At 36.6% G+C, this 24,358-nt stretch overlaps 1 protein-coding gene across 1 annotated transcript; it reads right to left on the bottom strand.

Annotated features, from left to right (window-relative positions):
* Positions 1-118: 118 nt before the first annotated feature.
* On the bottom strand, positions 119-15,210 carry MNX1 (motor neuron and pancreas homeobox 1). The gene is made up of 3 exons (XM_063450805.1): positions 13,767-15,210; positions 6,774-6,934; positions 119-983 (listed from the first exon to the last, which is right to left on the bottom strand). Exons 1-3 carry the CDS (start codon positions 14,260-14,262, stop codon positions 630-632), a joined length of 1,011 nt encoding a protein of 336 aa, XP_063306875.1. The 5' UTR covers positions 14,263-15,210; the 3' UTR covers positions 119-629.
* Positions 15,211-24,358: the final 9,148 nt, after the last annotated feature.

Raw genomic sequence — 24,358 nt, 5'->3', positions numbered from 1 at the left:
GGAAATTCTAGTATAAAACCAATTTATTTTACACACCACCATAGTGATGGCAGGAGCTAAATAGTAATAATTTAGCATGCATATGTAGAGATATCCATATCTTTTTATAAATACAATTTACAAAAATAAAGCCAGTATACAGCTTAAACATCTCTAGCAGGTTTATCGGTCACGAAGTAAACATTTATAGAGTATTCCCACCAAATAGTGTCCGTTCTATTTTCTAACGCAGAAGGCCCACATCCCTCCGTTCTTAATCTGCTATAGGAAAATTCCTCCTCTAGCTATACAACCATAAGGAAACAGACAGTACACTAGTTTTGTAGATACATATCTTCTTAATGCATGTATGGGATGGGTAACAACTGGAAAGCTAGTGATGGATGTATAGTGGTTTTTCATCAACTTGGTCAAGATGGCACTCTATATGTGGTGTCAATGTAACAGCTGACAACCTAGATATCAATCCTGATTTTTTTGCTAATGACTGTGATCACATGAAGAGTGGTTCCCAACAGGGTGGGTTCTTGCAGTATAGGGATATCAGATGTCCTCTAATAAAGTTCAATATGGAGGTCCCTAACAGTGGTCAATGAGGTGCAAATGGCGATGCTGTCCATGTTGAACACTCAGTGCATGTGACTACTCTGCTTTTTATGAGTGTTATCATCGTCTTCTGATGTACAGTCAGATGAATGGTGGCAGAAATGTTTTCCGCCCCTTTGCTCTTCATCATCGTCTTCTCTGTCCTCCTCTTCTTCACTGTCGGAGTAGTCCCTTGGCAGTCGGCTACCACTTTTAAGTGGTTCCCCCCTGGAGTGAAGGTGGAAAGAAGTCTTCTCCTCTTGGGCGTCCTCCTGACACTTCTCGTCACAGTTACCCTTTCCTGATCTCTGGTGTTTCTCTGCATCCTGTACGGCCTGCTCTTTTGCTTTTTTGCTTCTTTTCCATTTCATGCGCCTGTTCTGGAACCAGATCTTCACCTACAGGGAAAATATAAAACTGTGAATTAATAAATTGGTCATACACTATGGGAATCAATTCAGTTCAATATTATCATTTAGTGCTCATATATTTCATATCACTACACAAAAGTCCATCACTCTGTACAACATAGCAAACACATAAAAAAAGAAAAAAATATATACAAAATTTCAGAAGACTATTTAGGTTTATATTCCTAGGAACAATAGCCTTTAAACCTGTCCACAGGATTCATCAGCTGGTCCGGATTGGAGGATTCCCCTAGGGTAAACGGTGATTGGGGTGGAGTAACAAAACCATTGATTAATTCACCAGTGGGTCACGAAGAATCTCTGATCTTATAATAAACAATGTAAAGTTGTGAAAGAAAACACCAAGCTACAGCTAACGCACATCAGGAAAAGACTGGGCAGAGTTCTCAAATAATTATAATAACTAAAATCTACAGCTGTATGTACTTGCTTTAGCTAGTAAAAGAAGTAAAGCCATTAACAGTTAGGAAATATTCTAGTAAACACCGAACATTTGCAGTTAAACTAGCTTATATGTGTGGCAAACATTTTGACTACCAGTAACACAGTAAAACAGAGCGTAAAGTCTCGACATATGTCCTGCTCAAAATTCTATCTATAGGGGAAATCCAGAACAGTTATCGAGAAAAACTGTGCCAACTGTCATAGAAATGTTGGAAAGTCAATCGTTGGAAGGGGGTATTGGATCTTTCTTACAGAGTTGTTGTAGCATAAACTATGTTGAGGTTTGAAATGCTTTTTTGATTGGCAAACAGTGCTGCCAATAGGGAGTGGTAACCAGTACTCAGTTAAGGTGCCCGCATTGAACAGACCGCATCGAGGTACTAGGCCCCTTAATGGACATCAGTGATTGCCCCCTCTTCTCCCGTTTGATTTCAAATTACTTCCTCCCAACTCTTGTATGTGGAAGACACATTGGAGGTTAGAAGATAAGCCAGGAGCCCACACCCCAGAGAAGCCACCCTCTGGCTGCAAAATGGTAACTATAAAATAAATATAAATTTGACTGTTTTAATAGTGTGTGTAATACTGTATATGTTTTGCATTGTGTACAGCAGTGTGTGTGTGCATACAGAATTGTATATATGTGTTTAGCAATGTGTGTAGTAGTGTGTGTGTAGAAATATTGTGTATATGATGTGTGTAGTAGTGTGTGTGTAGAAATATTGTGTATATGGTGTGCGTAGTAGTGTATGTGTGTAGAAATATTGTGTATATGGTGTGTGCTGTAATTTGTGTCTTTTTAGCTGGGTGTGTGTTTAGCAAAATATGTGTGTGTACCAGAGTGTGTGTATCAGAGTGCATGTGTATATGTTTAGCAGGGTGTATGTAGCACTTTGTATGTGTTTACCAGTGTGATTGTGTGTATACATTTAACAGTGTGTGTTACGTATTAGGTGTGTGCCTGATCTTTTGTTGGAGTGTGTTAGAGAAACCTGGAAACCTGTGTGTGTCTGGAAGTGTGTAGTGTAGTGGGGCCCAGCCAGTGGGTTTGTAAGGGGCCCTAAGAATTTTGATGCCGACCATGTTGAAAAACATGTATTTATAAAGGAGTGAGTTTATATAATTGTAACACACACTCCATAAATAAAAGAAAATCTGTGCGTATGTGATTTCTTTGCTTGTTGTGTTTTTTACATAAAGGTTGAGTGGAGTGGTTCCTTGTTGGATCCAGACATGCAGAATAGTGTTCTGCAAATCTCTAGCCATTTCTTGGAACCTAATAAATGATGGTGAAATGAAATACAAAAAAAAAAAAAAGAGAGCAGAATTAACCGTTAGGTTATAGAACGAATCCTGTGTAACGAGCCCTCTAACGAATGGTCCCAATTTAACAGATTATTCCAATTTAAATCCAAAAAGAATGAAAGAATAGTAGAAATATTACTTTGGATTAGTAGAAACGTAAGCAGAAATCTTCTAAAATTCTCAATATAAAATGTACAAAATTATATAAATTGCTTACTACAATATTATGATTTCCATAGCCTGATTTATATTGTGAAAGAAGTCGGAAACACCAGTTTTCTGAGCTGAAATTTTGGACTAAATTTAAAATGTACTTTTAAGTTTATTACAAATGCTCAACAATTCCCACTTTATTGAATAACCCTGTGTTTTGCAATGGAAGCCATGATGCGTAGTATATTTATGCTGCTATTTTTCAGCAGAGGAATCTGGCTTAGCGCAAACCCGTGGATGGCTCCCCCTCTGTGTAGCAGCTAGGCACACTTTAAGGGCCACTTACAATATTACAAAGTGTATGCATCTCTTGGAATTAAAATATCAACCACGACGACCACAAAAAATAAACCAATCAGAATTACTAATCTAAGGAATAGAACATTGAATATAGAAAAATAGTTTTGGAAGGCATTCTGTATGGCAATATATGAAAGAAGATTTAGTCTAAGGCAAAGGGAATGTTTTTTTATTTTTGCAGTAAGAGCAATCAAGATATGGAATTCTCAGCCTGAAGAGGTGGTTTTATCAGAGTCTGTACACATATTTAAACAGCAATTGAATAAATACTTGCAACAACCTAATATTCAGGAATATTATTATTTTTATTATTATTTTATTATTTGTAAAGCGCCAACACATTCCGTAGCGCTGTACAATTCCGTAGCGCTGTACAATGGGTGGACTAACAGACATGGATTTGTAACCAGACAAGTAGACACACAGGAAAAGAGGGGTTGAGGGCCCTGCTCAATAAGCTTACATGCTAGAGGGGTATAATTTTTAACATGTGGGGTAACAGCTTCTTGATCCAAGGAGATATCTGACTGCCATTCTGGGGTGGAGAAGAGTTTTTTTCCCTAGTTTGTTGCAAATTTGGAAGTGCTTTAAACTGGATTTTTGCTTGTTTGGATCAACAGCAAAAAACTAATATGAGGAAGGCTGAGCTTGGTGAAAGTGTGTCTCTTTTGAGCCTATGTAACTATGTAACTATGTAATTGTGCTTGGTGATATTCATACTGTATGGTGGTATGTATTTAATATGATGCCATGCTTGCAATATGGTTGTATGCATTATGGGTGGTGGTAAGTGTTCTGTATGATGATATACATACTGTATGGTGGTATGTATTTCATATGATGCTATGCGGTGTGGTGATAAACATTTTGCATGGTGGTATGCATTCTATTTGCTGGTATCTTTCTGCACTGTGGTATGTATTCTCTGTTGTGGTATGCAGACTGTGTGGTAGTGTGCAATATGTGTTGCGGTAAGCATACTGTGTGGTAGTGTGCAATATGTGTTGCGGTATGCATACTGTGTGGTAGTGTGCAATATGTGTTGCGGTATGCATACTGTGTGGTAGTGTGCAATCTGTGTTGTGACATGCATACTGTGTGGTAGTGTGCAATCTGTGTTGTGGTATGCATACTGTGTGGTAGTGTGCAATCTGTGTTGTGGTATGCATACTGTGTGGTAGTGTGCAATCTGTGTTGTGGTATGCATACTGTGTGGTAGTGTGCAATCTGTGTTGTGGTATGCATACTGTGTGGTAGTCTGCAATCTGTGTTGTGGTATGCATACTGTGTGGTAGTGTGCAATCTGTGTTGCGGTATGCATACTGTGTGGTAGTGTGCAATCTGTGTTGCGGTATGCATACTGTGTGGTAGTGCGCAATCTGTATTGTGGTATGCATACTGTGTGGTAGTGTGCAATCTGTGTTGCGGTATGCATACTGTGTGGTAGTGTGCAATCTGTGTTGTGGTATGCATACTGTGTGGTAGTGTGCAATCTGTGTTGTGGTATGCATACTGTGTGGTAGTGTGCAATCTGTGTTGCGGTATGCATACTGTGTGGTAGTGTGCAATCTGTGTTGCGGTATGCATACTGTGTGGTAGTGTGCAATATGTGTTGCGGTATGCATTCTGTGTGGTAGTGTGCAATCTGTGTTGTGACATGCATACTGTGTGGTAGTGTGCAATCTGTGTTGTGGTATGCATACTGTGTGGTAGTGTGCAATCTGTGTTGTGGTATGCATACTGTGTGGTACTGTGCAATCTGTGTTGTGGTATGCATACTGTGTGGTAGTGTGCAATCTGTGTTGTGGTATGCATACTGTGTGGTAGTCTGCAATCTGTGTTGTGGTATGCATACTGTGTGGTAGTGTGCAATCTGTGTTGCGGTATGCATACTGTGTGGTAGTGTGCAATCTGTGTTGCGGTATGCATACTGTGTGGTAGTGCGCAATCTGTATTGTGGTATGCATACTGTGTGGTAGTGTACAATCTGTGTTGTGGTATGCATACTGTGTGGTAGTGTGCAATCTGTGTTGTGGTATGCATACTGTGTGGTAGTGGGCAATCTGTGTTGTGGTATGCATACTGTGTGGTAGTGTGCAATCTGTGTTGCGGTATGCATACTGTGTGGTAGTGTGCAATCTGTGTTGCGGTATGCATTTTGGGTGGTGGTATACAATAGGCGATATTGTGTGTTCTGTGTGGTATTGCTGGTGGTGATGGTGGTATGCTTTTTTTCAACTCCTTGCCATTACGGCAGGATGGAAAAATTATCTTCTATTAAGTTTTAATTCTCAATTGAAATCTCCCATATAATATAACTATTTGTGTTCAGTCTAATATTTTGTGTGCGTGTGATAATTCATATATTGCATTTACTCCCCTTTAATACAGCTGTGTCTCCTATCCATGTAGGGCTATGTGTCATGTTTAATAAATTGGGACAACATGACGTATTAATACTTTGATTATATCTACCATTTAATAAAGCTTTTGGTGCCAGGCTAATCAGACAATACATTCAGGGTTATTTACTAAATGAGAATTGGCGCTCATTTCAAATGTAAATCTAAAGTAGATGAGCTGAAAAAAAAAAATTGAAGTCAACTATGCTCCAAGTTTGTCTACGTTGGGCTTAAATTTAAAAATCACTTTAATGATCTCCTTAGTAATTAACCATGATTATGCTGACTTCCCATTTAATATCAATGTAATATAATGAATAGACATGATTTATTGCTACACACATATAATAGAACTGTGTACCATGTGGGTGAATGTGGGTGAATGTGATTCTGACACAGTCTGTGTCACTAATCTAACACAGATATCTAATTTAATGTATTCTTACATATGGGCAGATGGATCTACACAATCAATTTGCCTTTCTCAGAGATTACACACATTGTCTGGAGCAGAAATTTTAAACAAAAAGAAAAATTATTTTCTTAACCCTGAGAATATTTCATTCCTCATTAATTGCCTTCCTAGGAAAGCGATCATAGTTACTTTTTGGAATTTTAAGGGTTAATAGCTACTAGAACTTGTGTATTAACCCAGTGTGTTAACCCTCTCACTGCCAGAATGGGACATAGAAAAATGGAACTTCTAATAAAAATAAAAAATATAACAATTCTAATTATAAGCATTATATTATTACATTTCAATATAACTGACATAATCAAGATTTATTAACCATGTCTATCTGTCCATTACACATGATATATTGTATTAAGCCTTGTTAAAGTAATTAATTAGAGTCATTTTAATAAAAATAGCGCATTGCATTAATAATTATTCAGACAGATTTCACAACGTTTAAACCCATTTTTTGTTATAATTATTGATGTGTTTATGTAGAGCAGTAAATATTGTCTATAAGTCACATGATGTAAGAATGTTACCAGATAATGATTATAGAATAAAACAATAATAAAGGGGGTGTTAATATCAAACAATCAATGTAGATTAAGAGGTGAGTATTCATTCTGTTTGTACCTGGGTCTCTGTGAGCATTAACGATGTGGCCACTTCGAAACGTTTCGGCCTGGACAGATATTTATTGAGTTTAAACTGATGTTCGAGTTCCAGTAGCTGCTGGCTGGTGAACGCGGTTCTGGGTCTCCGGCACTTTCCCAGCAGGTTCGATTGGGCCTGGGCTGCAAATACAACAGAGACTGCTTACATACAAACACAGTGACACAAGGAAAGAAAGAGAGAAAAAGAGAGAGAGAGAGAGAGAGAGAGAGAGAGAGAGAGAGAGAGAATGAGAGAGAGAAAGGGAGAGAGAGAGAGAGAGAGAGAGAGAGAGAGAGAGAGAGAGAGAGAATGAGAGAGAGAAAGAAAAACAGAGCGAAAGATAGAAAGAGAGAGAGAAAGAAAAAGAGAGAGGGAGAAAGAGCGAGCGAGAGAAAGATAGAAAGAAAGAGAGTGAGAGAGAGAGAAAGAGAGAGAGAAAGAAAGAGAGACAAAGAGCAAGAAAAATAGAAAAAGAGAGAAAGGGAGAAAGGAAAATAGAAGATGAGAGAGGGAGGGAAAATGGAAAGATAGAGAGGGGGAAATTAGAAAAAGAGAGGGGGGATGAAGAGATAACGAGAAAGAAAGAAGGAAAGAAAGAAAGAAATACATTGTAACAGGATATCAGTGAGAGTTTAATCCTGTGTTTCCTGTGAATACATTAAGGATTGTCTCCTCACTGCAGCTATAATGCACAATATAATATAATATAATAATATAATATATAATATAACATAATATAATAATATAACATAATAATATAATATATAATATAATATAACATAATATAATAATATATAATATAATATAACATAATATAATAATATATAATATAATATAACATAATATAATAATATAACATAATAATATAATATATAATATAACATAATATAATAATATAACATAATGATATGATATATAATATAATGCACACTGTGTCAGTTTAATGGAGAATAACACTCACTCCTACTTAACATTTCATTTAAGAAGTTACAATCCCAGTGAAATATATGGCATTTATAAAGCACTTCCCCAGGCTTGCTGGAACTCGCCATCCGGGCTATTAACCCATGGCGAGCTTAACCCCTTCATGGCGATCAGCTGGGCTCTGTGTATTGCTTCCCTCTCTGGCAGTGAAAGGGTGTGAAATGTCCAGGAAATGGAGGAGAGAGGGGGGTGGGGGGGCAATAAAACCCTTTGAAACTGAAACCATGCTTTGTAATCAAAGAGAGCGAGATAGCAGCTAGAGCTTGTTCTCAATGTAATTATCGCCTCTAATCCCACAATTAGATAAATAACTGTTTATTTAAGGGACATCCTTGAAATCTAATCCAACCATTAAACAAGTGCCGCTCATATTGTACTGACACTGTTATAAATCAACACAAACAGCACAAACAAAACACGGGACAAGAGACTGAAGGACTAAACCGAGAGAATTGGGAAGACAAAATATAGCTTTTATTTGTATATATATATATATATATATATATATATATATAAGTCTTTATTTTTTAATAGAAGAATTAGATATAGTGTAATAGAGTATATGCGTAGATAGGACAGACAGACAGACAAATAGATAGATAGATAGATAGATAGATAGACAGACAGACAGACAGACAGATAGATAGATAGATAGATAGATAGATAGATAGACAGACAGACAGATAGATAGATAGAATGATAGATAGATAGATAGATAGATTGATAGATAGATAGATAGATAGATAGATAGATAGATAAGCTTTTTTGTAAGCTGAGTTGATCCTGATGAAAGCCACTGATGTGGCTGAAACGTCGATAAGATGACAGCAACTATGTTTTAAGCAATTTTGAATAAAGAAGAAGAGTTTTAATTCTAACAACAGACCGTGAGTGCAAGCCTTTATTTCTTGATATTTTTAGATAGATAGATAGATAGATAGATACTGTATAGATAGATAGATAGACAGACAGACAGACAGACAGACAGACAGACAGATAGATAGATAGATAGATAGATAGATAGATAGATAGATAGATAGAGAGAGAGATAGATAGAAACTGTATAGATGATAGACAGACAGACAGACATATAGATAGATAGATAGATAGACAGACAGACAGATAGATAGATAGATAGATAGATACTGTATAGATGATAGACAGACAGACAGACATATAGATAGATAGATAGATAGATAGATAGATAGATAGATAGATAGACAGACAGACAGACAGACAGATAGATAGATAGAAAGATAGATAGATAGATAGATAGAAGAATAGATAGATAGATAGATACTGTATAGATAGACAGACAGACAGATAGATAGATCGATAGATAGAAACTGTATAGATGATAGACAGACAGACAGACATATAGATAGATAGATAGATAGATAGATAGATAGATAGATAGATAGATACTGTATAGATAGATAGATAGATAGAAGGATAGATAGACAGACAGATAGATAGATAGATAGATAGATAGATAGATAAATACTGTATAGATAGATAGACAAACAGACAGACAGATAGACAGATAGATAGATAGATAGATAGAAGGATAGATAGACAGACAGACAGATAGATAGATAGATAGATACTGTATAGATAGATAGACAGACAGACAGACAGATAGATAGATAGATAGATAGATAGATAGATAGAAGAATAGATAGATACTGTATAGATAGATAGACAGACAGATAGATAGATAGATAGATAGATAGATAGATAGATAGATAGATATAAGAATAGATAGATAGATAGATAGATAGATAGATACTGTATAGATAGATAGATAGATCACAGAATAATCTCCCCTATCACTAGAGATGATCTCAGTGTCTGATAATTTATTAGTTGCTAACCCCCTGATTTAGTTAAAAGAGGAAACCTAATTCCACAATAGATAATGCAGAAATAATTCGTTAGAATATATTAACTAAAGTACACTGTGTGGGCATTATTAACTGTCTTTCACAGTCTGTGTTTCTAACCCTGTCTGTTACCCAGTGACTGTGCAGCTCACAAGGACTGGATTGATACAAACAGCTATGCAGTTCTACACCTACAATCTATCAGTTGGTTGTACATCATTACACTTAATGGAAGGGCAAAGTGTCCTGTCTAACCTTGGCATCCCAGAACTGCATGCCAACTGACTTTCACATCACCCTCAGCCAGCCTTTACAAACATCTGAAGTGAGAAGTGTCATAGAATTTATATGAGAACTGTATTTCCATTGACAGAGGTTTCATTTAAACCTCTGTCAATGGTTATATATTATGGGTTATATATTACACCTCTAATTAAGAAGAAACACTCCACAGCTCCACTGCAGAGTGGATTGGAGAGACCTTGCTCTGTGGAAGTGTTAGAGTAGAGATTGTGTTGTGCAGTAATTAAGCAGAGTACATTGGGGACATGAAGTGAGAATCTGTGCTTTGTTCTGCCACATGGCTATTGGGCTGGCTGTCTGCACTCACTGTATAGATACAGGATACATGCCACATTGGGAATGATCTGTGGATTGGGCAGAACGTGAGATCCCTGGGATACTGGCCATGCAGTGTTTGGATAAGCCAGGCAGGCTGTCTATAGAGTGTACAGAGAGACAAAATCTCTCACCTTCCTGACATCTCCCAACACAAACATCACCCAGTGACAACAGCACTAAATGTTTTGTGTGCAGTCAGAATCCCCTTCTAAGTGGTCCAGCACAATGAGGTCCTGTTCAGCAGAGAGAGAGATTGCTGCATTGTGTACACACGGGATATACATAGAAGGAGACTTTATATAACTGAGATGTATATACAATATTCTAAATACACTAGTGGCAACGATAAATCATTTGTTAATTTGGTTTAATATTTAAAATGTTGCAATCAAAATGTATTTAAAAAAATACCTTTTGTACACTAATAATGTTACTATATTAGCTATAATATGCCAAAAAAGGATTGGAGAAATTAAAATGATCACAGTGTGTGTGTGTGTGTGTGTGTGTGTGTGTGTGTCTATATTGACTTGGTATACCCAGTCTGCATTGCTGAGCCATGGGTTTTCGGCGAAGACATATGTTTATACAGAAAATGTAATGTTTTAGAAAAAAAAAAGTGGATTGAATAAAAAAAATAGAATAATATTTATATTATTTATATACAAAATATTGTACAGAAAAACTAGTCTTGCAGTAAGCGTGACTATATATATATATATACACAGTGTATATCTGTAGGTATTGGTTAACGTTGTTATGTTATGTATATATGTATTGATCTATCTCAGTTAATGTCACACTCTGTATGTAATATCTTCTTATCTTATACCTTGCACATATTTTATTTTGCTATCAGATCCTGGGTGCATTTTGATATTAATGAATTTCAGAAAACTCCCGTCAATGTATTTGAATAATAATGTTTATATTTTAATTTGACATCATACTTTGAGTCTGTAAACATTTTGTTATTTTTAACTTTGAATAATTTATATTATGTAATGGGGAAAAAAACCAAGGAATTCTGTCAGTTATTGCGATCCATCGTGTTCTGTGTGTTTTCAATGTTTCGCCCTGCAGCCGAAGTTACACTAATTCGTTGTAATCACAATATGTGGTGGAATATAATTAATAAATATTATAAATTCATTGTTTTAATCTATACATATTATTTCAGATCCTTTTATATGGCAGGTGTAATATCGTAAATATAGATATATAAATATACATTGTAGATGGCAATGTGTGTGAATAGACAGACAGACAGACAGACAGACAGACAGACAGACAGAGACAGACAGACAGATAGATAGATAGATAGATAGATAGATAGATAGAAAGATAGACAGACAGACATTTATAAAATGGTGAGATTGATATTTATATGGATACTTCATGTTAGATTTATAAGAACACGCTGTGTATTATTGTAGATTATTGGTCTGCTATCAGTATGTAGTCATTCTTGGAGCTCTGGGCATTTTTAAATATCCTGTGTAATATATAGTGGTCTGTAAATATTCATTAATACATACTGTATAAATAGAATGTTTCATTTGTAAATAGATTCACATCAGATTCATGAATCTATATCGTGTAATATAGTAAATATAATATATGAATCTATTTATATTCACAGTATTAGATCCATGGATATATGTCGTGTAATTTAGTAAATATATCATATCTATTTATATTCACAGTATTAGATCCAGGAATCTATATCATGTAATATAGTCAATTTAATATATGATATCTATTTATATTCACAGTATTAGATCCAGGAATCTATATCATGTAATATAGTCAATTTAATATATCATATCTATTTATATTCACAGTATTAGATCCAGGAATCTATATCATGTAATATAGTCAATTTAATATATGATATCTATTTATATTCACAGTATTAGATCCAGGAATCTATATCATGTAATATAGTCAATTTAATATATCATATCTATTTATATTCACAGTATTAGATCCAGGAATCTATATCGTGTAATATAGTCAATTTAATATATGATATCTATTTATATTCACAGTATTAGATCCATGGATATATGTCGTGTAATATAGTAAATATAATATATGATATCTATGTATATTCACAGTATATATGTCGTGTAATATAGTAAATAGAATGTTAGATATCTAAATAGTTTTCAAATATGATTATATAAAATTTGTAATATAGTAAATCGATGGTTTGACATCAATAGGAACTCGTATTATAGGATCCATTGATACATACAATGTAATATAAAATATATGGTGTTCTCTCTACATGGGCTCTCATTCTGAGATCACTGGATGTATTGTATAAATGTATATCTATATATACAGTGTAATATAGCAAATAGATGGTTTGATGTCTATGTGGACTCTTATTATATGATCAATGGATTCATTGTATCTATATACCCAGTGAAATACAATAACTATTTGATCATTGGATTTATAATCTATACAGTGTAATATATTAAATATCTGATCACTGGATTTATTGTATAAATGTATATCTATATATACAGTGTAATATAGCAAATATATGGTTTGCTGTCTATGTGGGCTCTTATTATATGATCAATGGATTCATTGTATCTATATACCCAGTGCAATACAATAACTATTTGATCACTGGATTTATAATCTATACAGTGTAATATAGTAAATATTTGATCAGTGGATTTATAATCTATACAGTGTAATATATTAAATATCTGATCACTGGATTTATAATCTATACAGTGTAATATAGTAAATATTTGATCAGTGGATTTATAATCTATACAGTGTAATATAGTAAATATTTGATCAGTGGATTTTTTGTATGTATACAGTGTCATATAGTAAATAAATGGTATACTGTCTATATTGACTATTTTTTGATCACTGGATTTATTGTATCTAAATGCAGTGTAATATAGTAAATAGCTGGTTTGCTATCTCTCATTATATAACCACTGGATTTATTAAATCTAGCAGTGTAAAATAGTAAATAGCTGATTTGCTGTCTCTCATTATATAATCACTGGGTTTATTGAATCTATACAGTGTAATATAGTAAATAGCTGGTTTGCTGGCTCCCATTATATAATCACTGGATTTATAGAATCTAGCAGTGTAATATAGTAAATAGCTAATTTGCTATCTCTCATTATATAACCACTGGATTTATTAAATCTAGCAGTGTAATATAGTAAATAGCTGTTTTGCTGGCTCTCATTATATAATCACTGGATTTATAGAATCTAGCAGTGTAATATGGTAAATAGCTGGTTTGCTGTCTCCCATTATATAATCACTGGATTTATAGAATCTAGCAGTGTAATATAGTAAATAGCTGGTTTGCTGTCTCCCATTATATAATCACTGGGTTTATTGAATCTATACAGTGTAATATAGCAAATAGCTGGTTTGCTGTCTATATGGGCTCTCATTAATATGAACTGTGGGCATGTCAAGGAGAACTTACAGTTAAAGTCTGCCATTTTGGGGAGCATCATGCCAGCTGTAGAGGCTCTCAGCCACTGGTCCAGTTGGAAAGTCCCAGCACTGATCTTGATGGGGTCCATGGGGTGGCTGTGATGGGCTCCTTGCATTTGGCTGTAAGGGTAGGACAAGGCTGGGTGCGTACCTGCTGCCAGAGCAGCAGCTGCTGAATAGCTGTAGACAGGGTGTCCATAAAGGGCCTGAGGGTGGATCCCGGTGCCCCCCTGTGGGTGTAAGCCCATCATGTTGCTAGGGTGCTGGTGATTGCTCAGAAAGCCTGGTTTGGGTACTAGTCCACAGGTCCTTGGAGGTGATGGGGTGTCTGTCCTCAGGCTGTCTGTGTGTTCAGAGGGAGGGCTTCCAGAAGTTGACAGAGAGGAGGAGGACAATGAGGTGACCAGTGCCAGAGGAGATGTCTGAGCTTTGGGTGGGTCGATGGCCAAAAGAGCATCAATCCGGAAATTCTTGGACTTTTCCATCAGATCAGAGGATCCTGGAGAGTTTGGGAAGAATACAGAATCCAGGAACCCCAACCTGGGGCGTGCAATCCACAGATTGCTATCTAATGCAGTCCAGACAGGAGCTCCAGGTATCTCTGAATCACAGACAGGACATGATCCTCAGGAATCCCAGTTCAAGAGGCCAGCAGCACCGGTAAATCAGCAGCTCCTGAGTCTCTGAGCAGGAAGGAAGGAGCTACAGGTGTGAAGCAAAGTGGAAGCTCTTGTGTCAGTCTGGAAAGAGGCCAGCAGGTCCTGGATCAGTGATGGAGAGAGCCCAGTATGTTCTGGGTCAGTGATGGAGAGAGGCCAGGAGGTCCTGGGTCGGTGATGGAGAGATGCCAGAAGGTCCTAGGTCAGTGATGGAGAGAGGTCAGCAAGTCTTGTGTCAGTAAAGGTAGTAAGTCCTGGGTCAGTGAGGGGGTGAAGGTAGGAATCCTTGGGTCAGTGAAGGGAGCAGGTCCTGGGTAAGTAAGGGAGTAAAGGTAGCAGGTCCTGAGTCAGTGACTGAGTGAAGTAGCGAGTCCTGGGTTAGTGAGGGGAGCAAGTCCTGGGTTAGTGAAGGCAACAGGTCCTGGGTCAGTGAGGTGAGCAAGTCCTGGGTCAATGAAGGCAACGGGTCCTGGGTCAATGTGGGAAGCAGGTCCTGGGTCAATGTGGGAAGCAGGTCCTGGGTCAGTGATGGAGCAGGTCCTGGGTCAGTGAGAAGTGAAGCAGCAGGTCCTGGGTCAGTGAGGGAGTGAAGCAGCAGGTCCTGGGTCAGTGAGGGAGTGAAGCAGCAGGTCCTGGGTCAGTGAGGGAGTGAAGCAGCAGGTTCTGGGTCAGTGAGGGAGTGAAGCAGCAGGTTCTGGGTCAGTGAAGCAGCAGGTCCTGGGTCAGTGAGGGAGTGAAGCAGCAGGTCCTGGGTCAGTGAAGCAGCAGGTCCAGGTCCAGGTGTGACTGAGTCCAGGGATGATCTCCTGCAGTCCCACTCTTCCCACTTGAAGGCTGGTCTAGCCAGCTTATTGGTCACCTGAGCCGGACCATCTGATTCGCCGGAGCTCGGCTGGTGGGCGGGATCCACTGGTCTCTGTGCTGTCATTGTCAATGAATGGGCGGAGCCTGGGAGCAGCCAGCAGGTCAGAGGGAGAAAAAGAATCTTCTAATATCACATCCTGCAACTTTGTATCTATTTATATTATTATATATTTATACAGTATCTATCTATCTTAATAGCTATATCTATCGTCTTAATAATTATCTATCTATCTATCCTCTATATCTATCGTCTTAATAATTATCTATATATCTGTCTGTCTATCTATCTAGTTAAACAAAGACAACATATCACTATGTAGCCCATCATACACACTATAATGTACACGATTATCATACACACTCCCATACATATTCATAAACACACCACCACCATACTCTGTCACTAAGCACCAGCACACAATCACTGACACAGCAACACATATATTAACAGACACACACCAACACACAATCACTGACACTGCAACACATATATTATCAGACACACCAATACACAATCACTGACACTGCAACACATATATTATCAGACACACCAATACACAATCACTGACACTGCAACAGTATATTATCAGACACACACCAACACACAATCACTGACACTGCAACACATATATTATCAGACACACACCAACACACAATCACTGACACTGCAACACATATATAATCAGACACAAACACACAATCACTGACACTGCAAAACGTATATTATCAGACACACACCAACACACAATCACTGACACTGCAACCCATATATAATCAGACACACACCAACACACAATCACTGACAATGCAACACATATATTATCAGACACACACCAACACCCAATCACTGACACTGCAACATATATATTATCAGACACACACCAACACACAATCATGGACACTGCAACACATATATAATCAGACACACACCAACACACAATCACTGACACTGCAACACGTATATATTATCAGACACACACCAACACACAATCACTGACACTGCCACACATATATTATCAGACACACACCAACACACAATCACTGACACTGCAACACATATATAATCAGACACAGACAAACACACAATCACTGACACTGCAACACATATATTATCAGACACACACCAACATACAATCACTGACACTGCAACACATATATAATCAGACACAGACAAATACACAATCACTGACACTGCAACACATATATTATCAGACACACACCAACACACAATCACTGACACTGCAACACATATATAATCAGACACAGACAAACACACAATCACTGACGCTACAACACATATATAATCAGACACAGACAAACACACAATCACTGACACTGCAACACATATATTATCAGACACACACCAACACACAATCACTGACACTGCAACACGTATATTATCAGACACAGACAAACATACGATCACTGACACTGTAACACATATATTATCAGATACACACCAACATACAATCATTGACACTACAACAAATATATAATCAGACACAGACAAACACACAATTACTGACACTGCAACACATATATTATCAGACACACACCAACACACAATCACTGACACTGCAACACATATATAATCAGACACAGACAAACACACAATCACTGACACTGCAACATATATATTATCAGACACACACAAACACACAATCACTGACACTGTTACACATATATTATCAGACACACTCCAACACACAATCACTGACACTGCAACAGTATATTATCAGACACACACAAACACACAATCACTGACACTGTTACACATATATTATCAGACACACTCCAACACACAATCACTGACACTGTTACACATATATAATCAGACACACACCAACACACAATCACTGACACTGCAACAGTATATTATGAGACACACACCAACACACAATCACTGACACTGTTACACATATATTATCAGACACACTCCAACACACAATCACTGACACTGCAACACATATATTATCAGACACACTCCAACACACAATCACTGACACTGCAACACATATATTATCAGACACACTCCAACACACAATCACTGACACTGCAACACATATATTATCAGACACACTCCAACACACAATCACTGACACTGTTACACATATATAATCAGACACACTCCAACACACAATCACTGACACTGCAACACATATATTATCATACACACACCAACACACAATCACTGACACTGCTACACATATATTATCAGACACACTCCAACACAAAATCACTGACACTGCCACACATATATTATCAGACACACTCCAACACACAATCACTGACACTGTTACACATATATAATCAGACACACTCCAACACACAATCACTGACACTGCAACACATATATTATCAGACACACACCAACACACAATCACTGACACTGCTACACATATATTATCAGACACACTCCAACACACAATCACTGACACTGTTACACATATATAATCAGACACACTCCAACACACAATCACTGACACTGCAACACATATATTATCAGACACATACCAACACACAATTACTGACACTGCAACACATATATTATCAGACACACACCAACACACAATCACTGACACTGCCACACATATATTATCAGACACACTCCAACACACAATCACTGACACTGTTACACATATATTTTCAGACACACTCCAACACACAATCACTGACACTGCCACACATATATTATCAGACACACTCCAACACACAATCACTGACACTGCTACACATATATTATCAGACACACTCCAACACACAATCACTGACACTGCCACACATATATTATCAGACACACACCAACACACAATCACTGACACTGCAACACATATATTATCAGACACACACCAACACACAATCACTGACACTGCAACACATATATTATCAGACACACACCAACACACAATCACTGACACTGCCACACATATATTATCAGACACACTCCAACACACAATCACTGACACTGTTACACATATATTATCAGACACACTCCAACACACAATCACTGACACTGCCACACATATATTATCAGACACACACCAACACACAATCACTGACACTGCCACACATATATAATCAGACACACACCAATACACAATCACTGACACTGCAACACATATATTATCACACACACACCAACACACAATCACTGACACTGCAACACATATATTATCAGACACACACCAACACGCAATCACTGACACTGCAACACATATATTATCAGACACACACCAACACACAATCACTGACACTGCAACACATATATAATCAGACACACACAACACACAATCACTGACACTGCCACACATATATTATCAGACACACTCCAACACACAATCACTGACACTGTTACACATATATTATCAGACACACTCCAACACACAATCACTGACACTGCCACACATATATTATCAGACACACACCAACACACAATCACTGACACTGCCACACATATATAATCAGACACACACCAATACACAATCACTGACACTGCAACACATATATTATCACACACACACCAACACACAATCACTGACACTGCAACACATATATTATCAGACACACACCAACACGCAATCACTGACACTGCAACACATATATTATCAGACACACACCAACACACAATCACTGACACTGCAACACATATATAATCAGACACACACAACACACAATCACTGACACTGCAACACATATATAATCAGACACGCACCAACACACAATCACTGACACTGCTACACATATATTATCAGACACACACAAACACACAATCCCTGAATGGCTATTCTCCACATTGTTGTCACACAGCAGCCACACACTCGGTATTACTGACTGACATGTACAGTGTCTGATCCGGCATTATAACAGTTAAACAGCCCTGACCCCATGCTTTGCAGGGACTGTTTTGGGAGACGAAAGAGTGAATCGGAAAGACTTCTCTCAGGCAGATTATTCTGCCACAGGACAGGCTGACTGCTCTCAGTGCACAGTACGTACAACTTCTTCTTTATGGAGGCAGCTGATTCACTAAGAGGAGAGAGAAAGGAGAGAGAGGAGAGTGCAGGGGAGGTGGGGAGTGAGAGGCATACTGAGTATTAGAGAGGGAAGAGGGAGAGAGAATCAGACAGTTGGAGAGTGCAGGGGTGGTGGGCAGTGAGAGAGATACTGAGTATTAGAGGGGGGATAGAGAGAATCAGACAGTTGGAGAGTGAAGGGAGGTGGGGAGTGAGAGATACTGAGTATTAGAGGGGAGAGAGAGAGAGAAGACAGTTGGAGAGTGCAGGGGTGGTGGGCAGTGAGAGAGATACTGAGTATTAGAGGGGGGAGAGAGAGAATCAGACAGTTGGAGAGTGAAGGGAGGTGGGGAGTGAGAGATACTGAGTATTAGAGGGGGAGAGAGAGAGAGAATCAGACAGTTGGAGAGTGCAGGGGTGGTGGGCAGTGAGAGAGATACTGAGTATTAGAGGGGGAGAGAGAGAGAGAATCAGACAGTTGGAGAGTGAAGGGAGGTGGGGAGTGAGATATACTGAGTATTAGAGGGGGAGAGAGAGAGAATCAGACAGTTGGAGAGTGAGAGTAATAGAGAGAGATTTTGAGTATTAGAGGGGGAGAGAGAGAGAATCAGACAGTTGGAGAGTGAGAGTAATAGAGAGATATTTTGAGTATTAGAGGGGGAGAGAGACAGAGAGATAACATTTAAAAATGCAACAAATATCTATTTTGGTTTAAAATCAATAATTTTTTGAAAAGCCAACATTCATTCATCAATTCTGTAATATGGATATTCTATAAGTACAGTATCTGTATCTTAGAGAAACTAAACCCTTCTAACATATACTGTCATTATTCAGGTAAATATTATTATTCAGAATGAATAACTGTGTGTTGGGATTGGAAGTTTAATAAATAAACTGATTCGAGTTCTATCCTGGTTAGAGTTATTTTCCTTTAAGGTGATTTGTGTATTATGAGGCCTATACAATGGCTACTGTATAAAGGGTCCCAGAGAATAGGATCCATGAAAACATTGATAAGATATATGGAAACCAATCAGGAATTATTATAAGACATTTCTAGATAAAGATGGTCTATATTGTGATTTATCTAAATACATGAATCCAGTGTATTCTGCTAACACTGTGTGTTATATAGGGATTCTATACGTTTTTTGCACATTGATACATTAAGATGCACAAACCTGACTTGCATTCTCACAGGATATTGTACAATGTATGCAGGATCCATTGTTTTCTAATAATATTAACTTTTAGGGCCCTTTGGATGACATGAGGATGTAATGCCTTAAACCTTCAAAGATGTTAATTAAATAAAATGTATTTTATATTATCTGTAGGAATAATTCATTGTTATTAATAATTATTAAATAGATACATGTAACTTTCATTTGGCTAAACAGAGTTATCCAAAGAAAAAGCATGTCTATACAAAATATATTTAAAAAACGCCAACATATTCCGTAGCGCTGAATTCCTGGGCGGTATGAGTCTAATCAGGGAAATGTAAAAACAAATTCAGACTAGAATCAGAGGACATGCAGGGAAGATTCATTATAAAAAGGTTCTTCTAAATCAAATAATCGAATTTTATTTAGTATTATTTAGTTGTGAGCTTTTTGGGGTTTTTTTTTTTCCACACTAAATGCATTATTATAAAGTATGTCTGTCTATCTGTCTGTCTGTCTGTAGCAGCTCTCTCCCTTACCATTACTTAGATACCAGATTTGAGTTTTGGGGATTGAAGGTTAAATTAAACAATCATACTATGAACCCTGATTCCTGTCTGTATTGTGAGATTCCTAGATGCTCTGTGATAGACTAACCTGTATCTCCCCCTCTTGGCTCTGATATAAAAACATCACAGTTTGTCTGACACCCAGGGGTTAAACAGACTGGCTATCTATAATGTCAATCTCCCAATGCCCCTCTCACTCCAGTATGTCCATCTGAGTGTCCACTCACTATTGAACTGATTGTCCACTCACTGGGTACTGGCTAACTTAAAGGGGGAGATCACAGCCTGTTGGGATGTTAACATGGTAATATACAAATTAATTACACTTACTGCTCTGTAGTGGAGGGGTACTGACCCAGAATTATGGGGAATGCAGTTCAACACATCTGCAGTACCAGAGGAAGGATTTCTGTTGTAGTGTTCCTGGGTTAGACAGGTGCTGGGGTTTAACAACCTGGAAAATGTGACTATTGAGGCTTTAAATTGCCACACTCTCCAACAAATGTTAGTAAAGTGAGACTCTTAGTTATTGTTACACAGTGACAGCCATTTCCTGATTAACCCATGGTTACCTGCAGGAAAATTAGTGAGCCCCTTCAATCCCAGAGGGAATGTCTATCTATCTATCTATCTATCTATCTATCTATCTATTTGTATGTCTGTCTGTCTTTCCTAATTTAATGTTTAAAATATAATAAATGTATGTTATATAATATATAAGATATAATGTATGCAATATAAAAATAGACACATGCAGTGAATGATGGATACATATTTATTACAACATACCAATATATATGTCAGTCTCCCACATATTATTTATATCTGGTTTACCCCTAATACATGTGATATTTACACATATATGTACAGTATTTATGTAAATCATTTTATTGATAAAGTGATGCCTTGGCCGATATAAAGTACCATACAGTCACCTTACCAGTGACATGCTTTATTCTAGTGAGAAGTCTTGAATGTGTCCATTTAAATATCTTATTAAAATGATTGTAATTATGTTTTACAAGCAGTCAGGATGATATTCTTTAATTGGTAACACAAGTATCAGGGGTATTACATTTTATTTGCATTTGTATTTAAATTAAAATAGTGATTAACAGTTCTAATAAATTCTGAATTTAATAGCATATAAAACATATTAAAACACATTTTATTAAAGAGGGTACAGTTGGCAGTGGAAAGCTATGTAAAATTTAGGAGAAAAAAGAGGTGTCTGTCATAGTTTATTATATCCTACGTTTTCTAAGATGTAAAGAAATAGACACAATAATATTATAGTATACCACAGAGGTTTATGGTTGTATGATGGGCTGCATAGAATGTTCATTTTCTTCTTAATTCTGTTTTCAATGGTGTAACCAAACACACCACACTCATTGAATAAACTATATATTGACACATACATGTAATAACACTGTTACATCTGCTTGCTGCTATCAATGTGTAATTATAACATGAGATAATTAAATATCAAAGCGATTTACAGTAACTAATATAATGACTTTATTTGGGAACTCGGGTTGAACGAAGGAATTTCACTAGACATTATTATTATTATTATTATTAATATTATATTATTATTATTATTATATTATTATTATTATATAAATTACACACATGAATAAAAATGTAAATTATACCATAGGAGGACATAATATAATGATGTAATATTGTGCATATTGTGTGATACATTAGGCAGTAAACATACCAGTAATAGATATATATACCAGTCCAGTAATACAGTATAAATACACAATGTTTTGTAAAGTAACAAATTGGTACATCGTATAATCCAGTTTTTTTACACATGTGATATGAAGACCATATGAGATTATGTGCATGTATGTAATATTATATACACACACGAATGTAATACCATTGAATATTTAATATACTTAATTTAAATCTTTAGAAATTAACATGAATTTATGGATTCTAATATATCATAATGCTATTAAAAGCATAAATGTCATAAATCACTAACAGTAATATATGTAAACTAAATCCTAATGTATATGTGTGTATGTATATATAGAAGGTAATAAATAAACAATGCAAGACTGTAGCACTCATTGAAACAATATCAAATAATTTAGCCCATTCTAGTACAGTAAGTTCTGTGTAGATGATATATCACAAGGCATGTTTGTGGGATATTTAAATGCAATAAGATTATCTACAGAAAATGCAATTCATTAGACAGTAACTATGTATTATCAAATCGAAACCCAAATACATGCATGTAACATGTAATAGCCCAGTATAGTAAAATCCATGGGTAATCTTAACGCAGTACATGCCATGTGTTTATAATGTTACATATAATTTAAATCCTTATGGGATAAATTGCGTGTGCATGAAATATATGTCAATTAAATAACATGTAACCTATTGTACAATATACCATATGAATGCAAATGCGGTATATAATGTGTATCGTATTATTTATATATTGTATCATATACATTCTAAAATATTAATCAGTCTGTATGCGTTACAATGTATCCTTAACTCTTCGTGCAATAAAAGGCAGGCATATAAAATATGTGTACAATGACAATCATTGATATACTCATTCAGTAACAGGTATATATATTGCATTACAGGGATAATGATTTATTAAACACTCTATATTTGCCATATTATGTATCATTTACTTCGTACAATAAACTGAACATTCGATTCTTAGGAATGAACTCCAGGAATTCAATAGTTAATGAGATCAATTCGTGAAAATCCATTTAACTGTTTCACTGCTGCACCACGAGCATTGCATTCAGAACTAGACACCAGCAAACAGGGTATGGTGACATTGCAGCAATCAGACAGACATTTAGAAATTAACCATTGATCCCCTGTGCTTATTGATCATTACTGAGAAGGGCTACACAGGTCTACAGTTAATAAATGGTTAATCTTGCAGGAGAAAGTGCTTTGCTCAAATTGTCCAGAAACATGTCATTTCTTTATTGTAAGGTCAGTATTTTCACTTGAATTTAAACAGAACAGTCTGTCTATTTCCTTTTCCTTTTTTTTTTGTAGGGGGGGGGGGGGGAGATTAGTCCACAGAGCTTGCAATCACTAAGGGGATTATTCAGTAAATGTTGCATCTTATTTTAACAAACATGGTTACAGTGGCAGAGCTGAGAGAACTCTTCATTCCTTACTGTCTTCACAACTCTGGCTTTTGTTGGCCGAAACGTTGCCAAATTAATTTCAGTTCAGCAGAATTTAATTTATATTATTTATTTATCCACTAAAAGGCGAATTGCAATCAACTGGGAAGCGA

Source organism: Pelobates fuscus, chromosome 4 (assembly GCF_036172605.1).
Source record: "Pelobates fuscus isolate aPelFus1 chromosome 4, aPelFus1.pri, whole genome shotgun sequence".
NCBI lineage: Eukaryota > Metazoa > Chordata > Amphibia > Anura > Pelobatidae > Pelobates > Pelobates fuscus.
Note: the sequence above shows the minus strand (reverse complement) of the source record. Positions and strands in the feature narration are given on the sequence as shown.

Coding starts and splice junctions, on each gene's coding strand:
- MNX1 (XM_063450805.1), bottom strand. CDS start 14,262: ATGGAAAAGTCCAAGAATTTCCGGATTGATGCTCTTTTGGCCATCGAC. Junction 6,935..13,766: donor CAAAATGGCAGACTTTAACT/GTAAGTTCTCCT, acceptor TTGTATTTGCAG/CCCAGGCCCAATCGAACCTG. Junction 984..6,773: donor TAATGCTCACAGAGACCCAG/GTACAAACAGAA, acceptor TTTTCCCTGTAG/GTGAAGATCTGGTTCCAGAA.